Source organism: Centropristis striata, chromosome 2 (assembly GCF_030273125.1).
Source record: "Centropristis striata isolate RG_2023a ecotype Rhode Island chromosome 2, C.striata_1.0, whole genome shotgun sequence".
Taxonomy (NCBI): Eukaryota; Metazoa; Chordata; class Actinopteri; order Perciformes; family Serranidae; genus Centropristis; species Centropristis striata.
The window spans coordinates 32,712,255-32,724,815 of NC_081518.1; the positions used below are offsets into that span (position 1 = coordinate 32,712,255).

General features: G+C 40.1%; 1 protein-coding gene across 3 annotated transcripts in view; it reads left to right on the top strand.

Moving 5' to 3' along the window:
* LOC131987720 (MAM domain-containing glycosylphosphatidylinositol anchor protein 1) overlaps window positions 1–12,561 on the top strand; it is a 224,345-nt gene that overhangs the window by 75,874 nt on the left and 135,910 nt on the right. For all 3 annotated transcript variants that reach the window (XM_059352583.1, XM_059352575.1, XM_059352592.1), the window contains exon 4: window positions 9,343–9,517. In XM_059352583.1, the coding sequence (XP_059208566.1) occupies window positions 9,343–9,517 (175 nt within the window). The remainder of the gene's footprint in view (window positions 1–9,342; window positions 9,518–12,561) is intronic.

A 12,561-nucleotide genomic window follows, 5' to 3' on the forward strand; every position in this document is an offset into this window, starting at 1 on the left:
TGAGTTTCAATATTACTAATAAAACTTGCTTCTTGCAGGTTAATGCAACCTTGCTATGTAGTTATTTTCCTCTATTTACAGTTCTAGCAGCATATCACTTCCTACATGTCATATGAGTGCAAATAATACCTCTCCAAAATTTTTTCATTCATTTTCAAAACTACATTCAAAACTACAACCCTAATTCCAAAAAAGTTGGGACTAAATATAAATAAATGTAATAAAAACTTAATGCAATGAATTGCAAATCCTTTGTGATCCACATTCAACTGAATACCGTATAAAGACAAGATATCGACTGCTCTGACTGGGGAACTTGTTTTTTTTTTTTGTAAATGTAAACACTTTGATGCATTCTATGTTTTATATGTTTTAAACATTGCACCGACTTTTTCATAACCAACGTTGTATCTGCCCTCTTTCTTGCACACACCTGTTCCCTCACATTTCTCCGTCTTTGCTTCGTTGTTCTCTTCCCAGTGGAGCTTCCCAACACATGATGTCATGAATCAGCAAAGTGGCGTCCATTCAGGCGGTGATGCTTGAAATTATATTTATTACAGACTCCAGTCCCTTACTCTCTTAACCACCCATTTATTCTTCCTCTCCTCTAAGTTGCTTCACCCTATCCCTCCGTCTCTCCTCCCAGTGACAGATAATTAGAATGAATATATCCATGTGCGAGTTTATTTAGTCTTGTACTGTATGTCATCCACACCTTGTCACTTTAAGTTATTCAATTTCAAAATTGTTTGTGAAGCAAAGCGGGAGCGATTACTTCTCGGTGTCTGTTCGTAGTTCATGCTGCCATTATCAAACTGCCCTACTCTTTCTGTCCCTGTCATTTTGTCATTTCTGCCTGTTTTCTCTCTTCCTCTCTAACACTTTCCGTGTGTGTTTGTGTATCGCTGTGTGTGTGTGGGGTCTGCGTCCGTGCCAAGTAGTATTCCCCGATAACAGGATTACCATCTTAAGCCTATTCACGGTAAGTGAGCCAGTTGGATGGATAAAGCACTGTATCGTTGACTCCGATGGCGTTATATCAAGAAAAGAGTTAGAAAAATTGTAGGAGGCAGGCCTAGCAAGCTCTTGGTGAGTTACTGAGAGGGAATATAAAGGATTGAAACTCTGTAACACCCCAGGAAGCAGCAGGGGTTTAGAGGGGAGAGAGCCTTGCAAGCTAAGCATTGTTGACAGTGATGTCAAACAAGGAAGGCTTTAACTTTTCACAGCAGTATTCTACTCAGTGGTTAATGGTTATTGAACACTGCCAAATGGGCAGTGGTAACATTATCAGGTAAGGGTACATACATTATCATGAATGTGTGCTTAATAGAGCAGCTTTATGAGCTATTAGTGTTTTAATGACATACACACTCACTTACACAGAGCAAACAAACATTAGGCTCTAGCCAATATTATTCATTATCAGCTTGGATCACTCCTGATTTGTTCAAATGGCTCGACACATCACAATGCACCACACAGGATTTTACAGACTGATAGGAAAGGTTGTAGTGAATTTCTAGGTAAAGTAGGAATGTCAAATATGTAGACGCTGTATCGCTAACAGAATGATGCAGTGGAGATATGCAGGCATATGTGGTGGAGGCTGATGTACAGACAGCATCTTAGTAACTATAAGTATCATATCAGTTGTTTATTTTTTTGTGTGTGGGGGGAATGGGAGTAAAAAGGCGCCACAGGAATGAGTTCTTAAACCAGGGAGTAAGTTAGCATTTTAGCACCATGGGTCTTTAACTCAATGAGGATATTGAATGGGTTTTTGGTTAGATGCCTGAAACAAGGTATGTGGTTAACACAAGCTGAAAAGATGTCCGTGTTTTGTTGTACAACATAAAATGTATCAGAACTTGTGAATTTTGGGGATTTTTTGAGAGAAACTCTCTCACTAGTCCGCTTTACAGCCTCTAGTCGTGTTTTTCAGTGCTCTTGCAGACTCTTGTAGATTGTAAATTATGTTAATAAACACTTTATTAGGCTATAAATTCGCTAGCTTGTCAAAACCGCTGGTTAGCTTGTCAGAGAATGTGTTAAGGATAACGGCTGTGATGTTCAAGTCATGCGACCGTGATGTAGTTCGCTGTAGCATAATGTTTAACGATTCAAACATAACAAAAGTGGTGTTCATTTATGAACACTATCCTGCTGAACAAAATGTGTAAGCATCAGAAATGTGTGTTTGCCTCAGAGCTTATTTTCTGCTGGAGCCAAAATCCAATGCAAAAATCCCATAGGCCAATTTTCAATAGAGATGGAGATGCTACTTCCAGGTTGGTCTACAAAAATACTGCATTTCCTTTGCTCACTATTAGTCAAAATAAATAATAATATATAATAATGTTACCTTGACATGTTTGTCCCCATCTCTCTTAAGTATATTTGTATCATCAAAATATGCAGATCATGACTTGTCTACTTTCACTTAACATTAAACTTACAAATTATATATTCATGATTAAAGGTATTCTGTTCACAATAAGGTTTACGCTAATATAATCTAATTTATTACTGCATTTTGATACAAGCACCTTCTGAAGTACAATTTAAAAATGAAATATAAGTTAGTATGGAAGTATTTGAAACGCCATTATCATTTATAGCTTGTCATAACAGGTAGAATAACACAATAAACCTAGCTAGCTCGTACTAGCTAGCTAGCTACTTCAATTTTACTGTAACTTTACCCCAAGTTCGCTTTGTTTTATAATTGTTGTTTTATAAACTGCTCAGAACAAGGTCCATGGATTATCTTGTGGAACATATCCTGACTTCAGGAAAGAGACATTGCTGTTGAGTTTTTCCAAATACATTTTTCTTGGTAATTTGAGCATTGGAAGCAAAGTGATAGATTCCCATTATTTAAGTGAGAAGGTAGACATCTTAACAGCCGATATCTCCAACACTGGTAACTCACACCAAAACAATCTAAATTGATACACAGCTTACAGATAAGACGAACAATATGTATTTTTGATTTTGAGGCAGAAATGTAAATGTAGGAGCTTGAAGCGTTTGACAGGCGACAATGCTGCATCATTAAAATTCTGGATCAGATTGTGGCATCGTTTCTGCATAATATTTGTTATTTGTGACAGCAGTGCTGAATATTGATAATGCATTATTAACATAAAGAGCAAGATGTAAACAACCATCTCAACCTTCTTTTTCTAGGCTAAATGCTAATTCATTATTAAGGTCTCTGTCATGTATTGTTGTGTAGCACTGACAGTCTCCAGTTAAGACAGCAGGGCAGGAGGGTCCGACGTCCATTGGACCATGTCTGCTGGATCCTGTTGTGATGTGTCACTCTGACGAGAGAAGTGAGAGGCTCAGAGACAGATCGGACGAGAGAGGGGGAGTGTGTGTGTGTGTGTGTGTGTGTGTGTGTGTGTATGTGTGTGTTTGTCAAGATATATGAGGGCAGTTAAAGAAGAACAACTTCAGACTTGTAGAGACAGAATGGACAGAGCGAGAGACAGCCAGAAAGCAAGGGAAGAGAAGAAAGTGAGAAGAGGCTACACACACACATTGAGGAGCGAGTGAGAGGAGGGAGAAAGGCGTTTAGACAGACAGCTGCAGGCCACTGACCTGTCAGTGTGGTTGACACACATTACCCTTTCCTCCTTCACCACCTAAAGAAGCCCACACCTTTCACTCTTTCTCTTCTCCTCTATTCCTTCAGTTTTTCTGATCCATATTAATCATGTATAATTATATGTCCTTCTTTCTTCCCCTACAAGTCAACACAGATTTTATGTTTTGGACTCCCCTCACTGCTAAATCCACTGCAATCCAATACAAGAGCTGGGCAATAAATCCCAACTTTACAAAGCTTATATTGTTCCTTTTTGTTGACAACTGAGAGGTGTGGATTCAGCTCTATCATTTTAGTGGCCGAGCATTGAACGGTGTATGTAATATCTCAACAAAACTGAACATTATTAGCTTTATAAAGTTTTTTTTTTATTGCAGGGTTGTTGTATTGGATTGCAATGGATTTAGCAAGGTGTGTGTGCCTAATAAACTGGCACCTAGGTGTGTTGTTGAAATATCCATGTTTATTATGGAGTGTGGCAAATATACTAGCTACTGCTAAGAAAGCATTGACTTGCTTGTCAGGTCACAATTTAGTTGACAATGCCAATAAAGTCTGTTTATCTGATTCATATAAACAGCAGGAGTCCAAAATACATTCCACAACAACTCATGAAACAGTCTCTCTGCTGCAGTGTGAGTGCTGCTGGAGAGGACTGCTGCTTAATCCTTAAATGGAAAAGAGTTGTGTTTCGCTGAACAATATTGAATTCACTTTTCTGGGTTTGAACTTCAAACACATGGCAAATGAATAACACCTGGTGAAATCTCAAAATGTAGTTGAACATGAATGCAATAGCAGACGATAGGGGGTAATAAATTCTATCAAACAGCACAAAAACTCTTCACTTGGCTCATCCCATAAACAAAGAAATGTAATTGTTTCAAGGACATGTTATTGCTTTTTATGATTTATTGATCGAGGGAAACAAGTATTGCATAAACGGGAATCATTGCAAATAATGATCAGACATGTGACCACTAATGGAACATTTACTAGTCCACTTGGCTCCTGTCAGTATTTTTAGTGCCCTCTTCAGTTTGAATAGCACCATCCGCCCACCCCCCATAAAACCACAAACACAAAGTGGTCCCCAACTTCCACCTCGCTATACTCTGACAAGACTGCTCTCCGTACTGTTTCTGTTCTCCTGTTGAAACATCTGTGTCCTAGACAGCATACAGCTCCCCCAGCTGAATACAGAAACAGCGAACAAAACCTGCTGCATTTCATGTCGAGCTGGATCCCAGGGGATCCCAAACCTTCCCTTCACATTACACTTCTAACCGAAAGTAAGAGCTATTATTACGAAACGGCTCTGAGTCAACAAATGCATCTTCATTTCACAGCATGTGAGTCTGTCTGCGTGGGGGAGAAATTCTGAAGTGTGTAAATGGAATGTGCATTTAAGATCTCAGGGCAAGTCAGTGTTTGGCTCTCCTGGACTTTGTAAAGAAATGAAAGAAGAGCGCCCAGACAGGGATAAGACGAGGGAGAGAAAAAGGACCTGGAGAGATATCCAGACCAATCCGTCGGGACCCGAGTGGAAAAAATAGAGCAGCGTCACACGCCTATTGAAGGAGGAGAGAAGAAAGAGGTGTGTGTGTGGGGGGGTGGATGAGGTCAGAGAAAGAGAGCGCAGGTGATGGTTTTAAGCTGCCGGTGTCACAGGCAGATATAGGCTCCTGTGCTGCCTGCCTGTCATCTGCATCGCACACAATGTCCCCTTTATTTGCAATATCACCTCTCTATTTTGCTTCATCTGCCTCCCCGGTGTAGCAACTCTCAGTGTGATGCACTATTTCTCTCCCCGTCACACAGCTGCCAGCGATACTGTATATATCATTCTCTCTCATTCTCGCTCTCACTCGCTAAAAAAACCCCTCTTACTCTCACTTACACATGCAGTCTTTTTTTCCCTTCTCCTTACCTACTATATCCCGCACTGCTGTTCTTTTCTCACACTTTGTCTCTCTGTTTCCTCACATACTCTTCTCAAGCCTTTTACCATAGGATCTACTTATATAACAATACTCTCAGCAGTATTATTGTAAGCTCATATGCTACTTGCCCTTCCATTGACTTTCTGTAATCTTCTGAGTACAAACATTATCCCGATTTTCATGCTAAACCTCCTTTTTGTTTTCAAAAAGTTTAATCATTTCCACACATAAAAACATGTTTGTCAGAAGCATTTTATTATTACTTTAAGCCCTTGAGCGATGGAGATTTTGGAGGTTTTTCACAATATGACATGTTGTTGTGCCCTCTTAATCAGTAAAAATAATATGAAACTTATCTAAATATCTGACTAATAACAGTTAGTCAAGACAAAGCACAGTTATCAGCCCACGAAGATCAGTCTTTTCAATTAAACCAACAAACATCACAAGCAAATTTGTGTCATTCTTCACACACACCCCTATACAGATGTAGCAGGCATTGCTCCACAAAAAGCCATTGTGAATTCCGTCTTCTTCTTCCTCCTTCTCTATAATAATGTGAACAGCAAAAAAAAGGCATCTGAGCAAAAAATCTGAATTGAGCATTAAGACCTGCAGAGTGAACATAGCTTAGTGCCTTTGTGTTGCATTAATGTCTGACTCAGACTGTTTGTGTATGTGACTGTTTGTAAGGCTAATCATCTCATTTCATTGTAGTATTTAACATATAAACCTACAATATTCAATATGAATCTGTTGCTACATTAAAACGTCCAAACAAAAAGACTTTTAATGTCAGGGTCTGCACATAAAACCAAAATGCCCAACCCAGCCTGGCCAGGACTATCAAAGCACATGGAAACTTCTGTGACTTATCTGGCCTAGTATTGTTCACGGCAGCAATAGAGCAAATATATAATGTTGTAGTTCATAATATAATACTTTTTAAGTTCATATCTCGTGAGGCCTCTTGCACTGGGTTGTAGGCCCACGGCCTGGGACTTAAACCCTGGTAAGTATATGCATTGAGATACCATTGACATGAGAAAAATACTGTAAACTGCTTTTACCTCTTCTGTTTAAAAGCCATAATCTTGCCATTAAAATTCTTCTAAACTTCAACCTAATCTTAATGTTCCTGAACTCTAATCCTTTGAATAAGTCTAACATGCTCTCTCTCTAAAGCAAAAGCAAACAAAATGTCTGTAATTTGTAAGATTTTCACTCATCTTTTAATCCTTGAATAAAAAAGGATAAAAGCACTGAAACACAGATGCACACTTCATGCTCACTTTCACCCTCTCTTCTTTTCTGCCTCTCACAAAGGTCCACACACTCACAAACAGGAACACACACACGCACATGCATGCAAACTGGAGGCACTAAACCATGGAGAGACAGGGTTCGGTTCATTGCTCACCTTGGCTGGTTTGATCAATGGCAGTCTGCCTCCTCCAAATCCTTCCCACAAACAGAGCTGAATAAACAGGCAGGGAGCGTTTACACAGGCCCTGATAATCTGCTAATCCATATAACCTGCTTTCTAACCAAAACACACACATACACACACTCACACACACACACACACAGGAGTGAATATGTAAGCCGAAACTGTGTCCATATCCAGGAACACAAGCAGACAACTGTGCATGAAAGCAGGAAACACACACTTATACTCACAAATTTGCATGCACTCACATATACACACCATATCAGTGACTTTTGCCCATTATCCTCTCTGACCTCCTCAACAGGACATGGTTGATGGTCTCGTCGAGGTTGATAACAGACAGAAGGGTTAATAGGGATTAATGGACTATATACACACTGTTGCGCACAAACACACGAGTGAGAATAACATTTCAGTGCTGATGAGTTTACAGGCTTTCATGTATCTCTACAGCGTGCGGGCACGTGCGTGTGTGTGTGTATGTGTGTGTATTTTTGTGCATTTGATTAATCGAGTGAAAGTATCATGTAGCTGTCGGCCGTGCAGCGTTGCCGCGGCTTGATGGGATAATTGAAGCGTGAAAAAGCCATATAGAGTTTGTCAAAAGTCTTAATGGTCTGAGTTTAGCATCATGGGCGCCATGAGTACAGCGCTTAGTGTCATTAACTTCCACTCTGTGGAGCAGACACAGATTTTATCACCAGAAAAACTGCATTTATAATTTTGATCAGTTATTCAGACTTGTTCTAGCTATTCAGATTTAATGACGCACAGTGGAAAGAAACCTTTTCCGGTCTGTCTTGCTCATACATTCTCTATTTTTAACTGATTCTTCAGAACGACACTATGAGCATCTGGATGATATAATTTGCCTGACATAGCAGCAACATATATACATGTGTGTGTGTGAGTGTGTGTGTTGTCTCATTCCTAATCCTAGCTAAACTGCGACCCCTTTACCTCATAAATGTCACATTTAGGTGTGAGAATGGGTTCAGCTCCTGTCACCGTTAGCGGCGATGGTTGGGAAACACTCCTGTGTGTTGTATTAAAGGGTAAGACCAAACAACCTATGTAGTTGAATGGTTTGTTCTTGTATTGGCACTTACATGCACATGCAGCTACCAAAACCGGGAACAGAAAGGCTCGGATTAAACACACACAGAGGGAGTTTGACTTCTGTCTTTGCTCAGGAAGCCATTAATCCACTGTGTCTTTACACAGAAAGTGGTTGTTTGCTGCTCTATACCTCTTTCCATGAAATGATTGTGACAATGTGATTTATTCTTGACAGATAAAGTGTATATCTTCGGAAAATCAACCAATCTCTCAATTGTGATTAATGATGCATTTAAATAGGAATAAACAGAGGACTGTGTCTGAAAACAAAATTATTGCAACTTTATGGGCAACAGTGTATATCCACAATCTTGTTAACTGAACCGTTAATGTGTGGTTAGGGTCAGGCTGATAAACAATATGCTCAGGGCTTGGTAAGATCACCGTTTAGCTTAAAATAAATACTTTGAAAATGTAAGGAAAACAATGTGGAGGTTAGGAATCGGGCTCGTAACTGGAGAGACGCCGGTTCGAATCCCCGTACTAGGACTGAAGTGCCCTTGAGCAAGGCCTAACCCTCCTGCACAGCTCCCCGGGCGCAGTAACGTGCTGCCTACTGCTCCTTGCATGATGTGTTCACTTGTGTGTAAAAAAGGACGGGTTAAATGCAGAGGTTGAATTTCCCCATTGTGGGATTAATAAAGTAATCTTCTTCTTCTTCTTTTGTTAAGGTAAGAGGCCCTTTGTTTGAAAATTGTGGTCAAGGTTAAAAGAAACACAGGAAACGGGAAACGAACAGATGACTCCCCTCTCAAAATCAACAATTAACATACTGTTTTGGTTGTTTGCTGAAACAGACTGATGCTGTTGTTTAAAAAAAAAAAAAAAAGTCAGTCAGCTTTAACATCTCACCTTGCTGCAATGATGTACAATTGTGCTCCAGAAATTGTCTATTGAAGAATTCTTGTCACTCAGTTTTCTTTTAAGGAAATGTGAACAGGATGTTCTGTTATTGTAATTTTATTGGTGTAATTATGAGTTGTGTGCATAAATATGAACATTTGTTTGGGTAGAGAGATGTTTGAGTGGGTGCTTTTCAGCATTCTTCTTCATACTGTCTTTGGAGGGTTTTTTTTTAAAGCAAATGTCAGAGCCTGCCTTCCTAGCTCTCTTTGCTCTCTCTTTGACTGATTCAGTCCTTGCTACACCTTGCTTTCACCGATAACATTTCCGCCAATTCAACATTTTCTCCCCTCCCCCGCTCTCTTCAGGTACGGTGGACGAAGACGGCGGGCAGTGCATCAGACAAGTTCCAGGAAACATCCATCTACAACGAGACGCTGCGCATCGAGGGCATCCAGAGGGTGCAGGGGGGTCGCTACTACTGCAAGGCCGACAACGGGGTGGGGGTGGCTGCCATCAAGTCCATCCGCGTAGATGTGCAGTGTAAGTGGGCAGGGAGAAAAAGGAAAAAAGAAAAAAAAAAAACTCCTTCCACTTCTGGACCACAGCTGACTATCACTACAGCTATTCCCACTGTTAGAGAAGACCGAGATGGGGGAGAGATGGAAAGATTGGAGGAGGAAAGATGAAAGACAGATTGGATGGATGATGAGATTTCAGGTGGGAATGGCTTCCAGGAGTATCTGATGACTTATGGTGGAAAGGATGAAAAGCATGGTAGGAGGATTAGGGGGGAAAGAGGATAGATCAAATAGAAATGCAGTATTTGGAAAGCGTATTGATAAGATGCTGCAACACCTCAAAAATGAACATCATATTTTTTGCCTGCAGTGTACCATTGGTTTATTGTATGGAGAATGCAGTTGCAATGCAATGCAATGTGTTTACTCCACCAATGAAGGCAATGAGAGAAAAAAACAGGTTTGTCAGATACTCCTGGAGAAACAAGTGTAGTCTGTGGGACATATTGAGAGTTTAATAACAGTTAGTCCAGGTGGTACGGGCTCCCTAACCCACTGTTTCTCAACCATCCCCATGTCGAGGGTTGCAGCGGTAGCGCGGTATACCATGGTATAAAAATGAAATAAAGTTATCATACCATGGACATTTGCTTATCTACAGTATTTTTAAAAAAAAATGTCCAAAAGGGTGAGTTTTTACACATCCTTGAAATCTCAATTATGATGAAAAAAAAATAAATATATATATATATATATTTGTGCCTTTAAGGGTCATTTGAACTGGTAATGATACAGTGATTATGTAATACTGTATATACCACAATACCATGAAACCGTGACATTTTATTGTTTATTGTACCGTGAAGATCTCATTCTGTTGCAACCCTAGCCCCCACTACTCCTAAAAAGAGTTATTAGCTGTTCAGACTGAGACATCCTAAATATTCCTTGCTGTTAATTAGCTCTGTCACATGAGCATGTGAATTAGTAATCGGAAAATTAATAAATTACCTTTCCTTTTCACACCTTGTTGCACATCCTGTCTTTGCAGTTTGTTGCTTTATGAGGGGTCCTTTGTTGAGAAGCAATGTTGTGTTGTAGGGGCCCCGTGCTGCTGCTTGTTTCACTGCCCCACTGTCCCTGTGAGTCAGGGGCCAGGTCACGGCGACAGGTTGACGCCACTATATACCCAACACGTCAATACATTCATACCGTTTCATCTAATTTCCTGCACCCTAAAATCCTCACCCATTCGCTACATCACTTTATTGCGTAGACAGTTCCTTCCTTCATCGATTCAATCATTTTAATGCTGGCTTTATAGACTCATAGAAACAGGCTGATTTTCCAAAGGCCCTATAACACTAAATATCCTTTACCTGCCTTCATTTGCTAAAAATCATCTCTTCTACTCAGCACAACACCATGATCGGCCACCGTTTAGGTAGTATCAAATTTCTTACACCAAAGCCCCAAGCATCCACACATATAAAGCACATACACATGCTCGCCCCATGCTTGTCCCTCTAGGATTTGTCACACACACCACCCTGCCTCAGCCTCTTAATGGGGCTCCCCCCCCCCCTCCCCTCCTATCCCTCCTCTCTTTCTGCTGAGTGTTAGTTCTCCCCAGGCGCCGGCTCGGCCCCTTCTGGGGAGCTGGTAATTGCAGGGGGCCTGGGTAGTAAACAGGTTGTATTGTGAGTGTAGTTGTGACAGGAGCTCTGTGAAGCTAACCAGCTCTGACGGCCAATGCTTGTTCAATTCCCCATCCCCCACGTCGCTTTAGACCCAGCGGCGATCAGCCACGCTTCCTACACAGGGCGACTTCAGCACTTGAAACGATGTAACAATTAGCCCAGGCTATACCACAGGAAAAGAGAGAGAGAGAGAGAGATAAATGTAAGTGGAGGGAAAGATGGATTGGCGAGTGAGGAAAGAGGGGTCGTAAGCAGGGAGGGAGGAGGAGGAGGAGGGAACTAGCAGTAAACACCACGGCAGAGTGTCCCTGAAGACGCAGTTTGAACAGAAGGCCAGCTGGAAAGACCACCAAACTCTCGAGAGAAGTACAGAAGCAAGTAAACATACTTTATGTCTATTAATGGGTGATAAATTTAAAGAAAAAAACAGCATGGTTCCTTTGGAACGTGTTTAGCCGCGAGCCACCAGAACAGCTTGGCATAGATGCTACAAATAATCTATCATTTATATGTGATAGCTGCTGAGTGATGAGATTTCATTCTCATCCAACCATCCAGTCACACCTTGTGCCTGTATGGGTCTATCAGCTAGACAACTTAGTAACATTTTCTATGACACCTACATTTGCAATGCATTTTAAACATAGTGCATCTGCTTATAGCATTGTATCATTATATAACCTCAAGTCCAAAAAAGTTGGGATGTTATGTAAAGCGTAATTAAAAACAGAATGTTTAATGTTGAAAAAATTGTATCAGTTTTGAACATATAATATATTGTCTTTTTACAGTTTACAATAAAATGCAGCAAATATCGCTGCCTCTTTAATTTACATTTTAGGCAACGTACCAACTTCTATGGAATCGATGTTACAGTAACAAGCATTCAATAGCCATAATCCTGTAAAACAATAATCACAACACATTACAAAGCATGTTGTTTACTTTTAAATGACTTATTAGGTCACATATAACAATATTTCATAATTCCTGGTCAGTTACTGACTTTTTTTTCAAGGAGCATAGTGTATTATAATCCTCATGAAAATAATAGTGTTGTAAATTCCTGACGTATAGGCTGATATAATACTATCCAAGCTGGTTATAAATCACTCTTAAGTGGTCATTGCTTAAGTAAAGTTTAAAAAAATATTGAATCCATGCGAGAACAACATAGTGAAGGTAAAAGTAACTGATTTGTTTAACGAGTCGTAACAGAAAAGAGTACTATAAATTGACAAAACTAATTGCAGTTTTCCCATAAAAACACGAACTAAAGACATAATTGACTAATACAAAATGAATAATACCTGAAACTGCATAATTAGACTGGATCTAATTTGCTTCTAGCACTCTATTAATACGT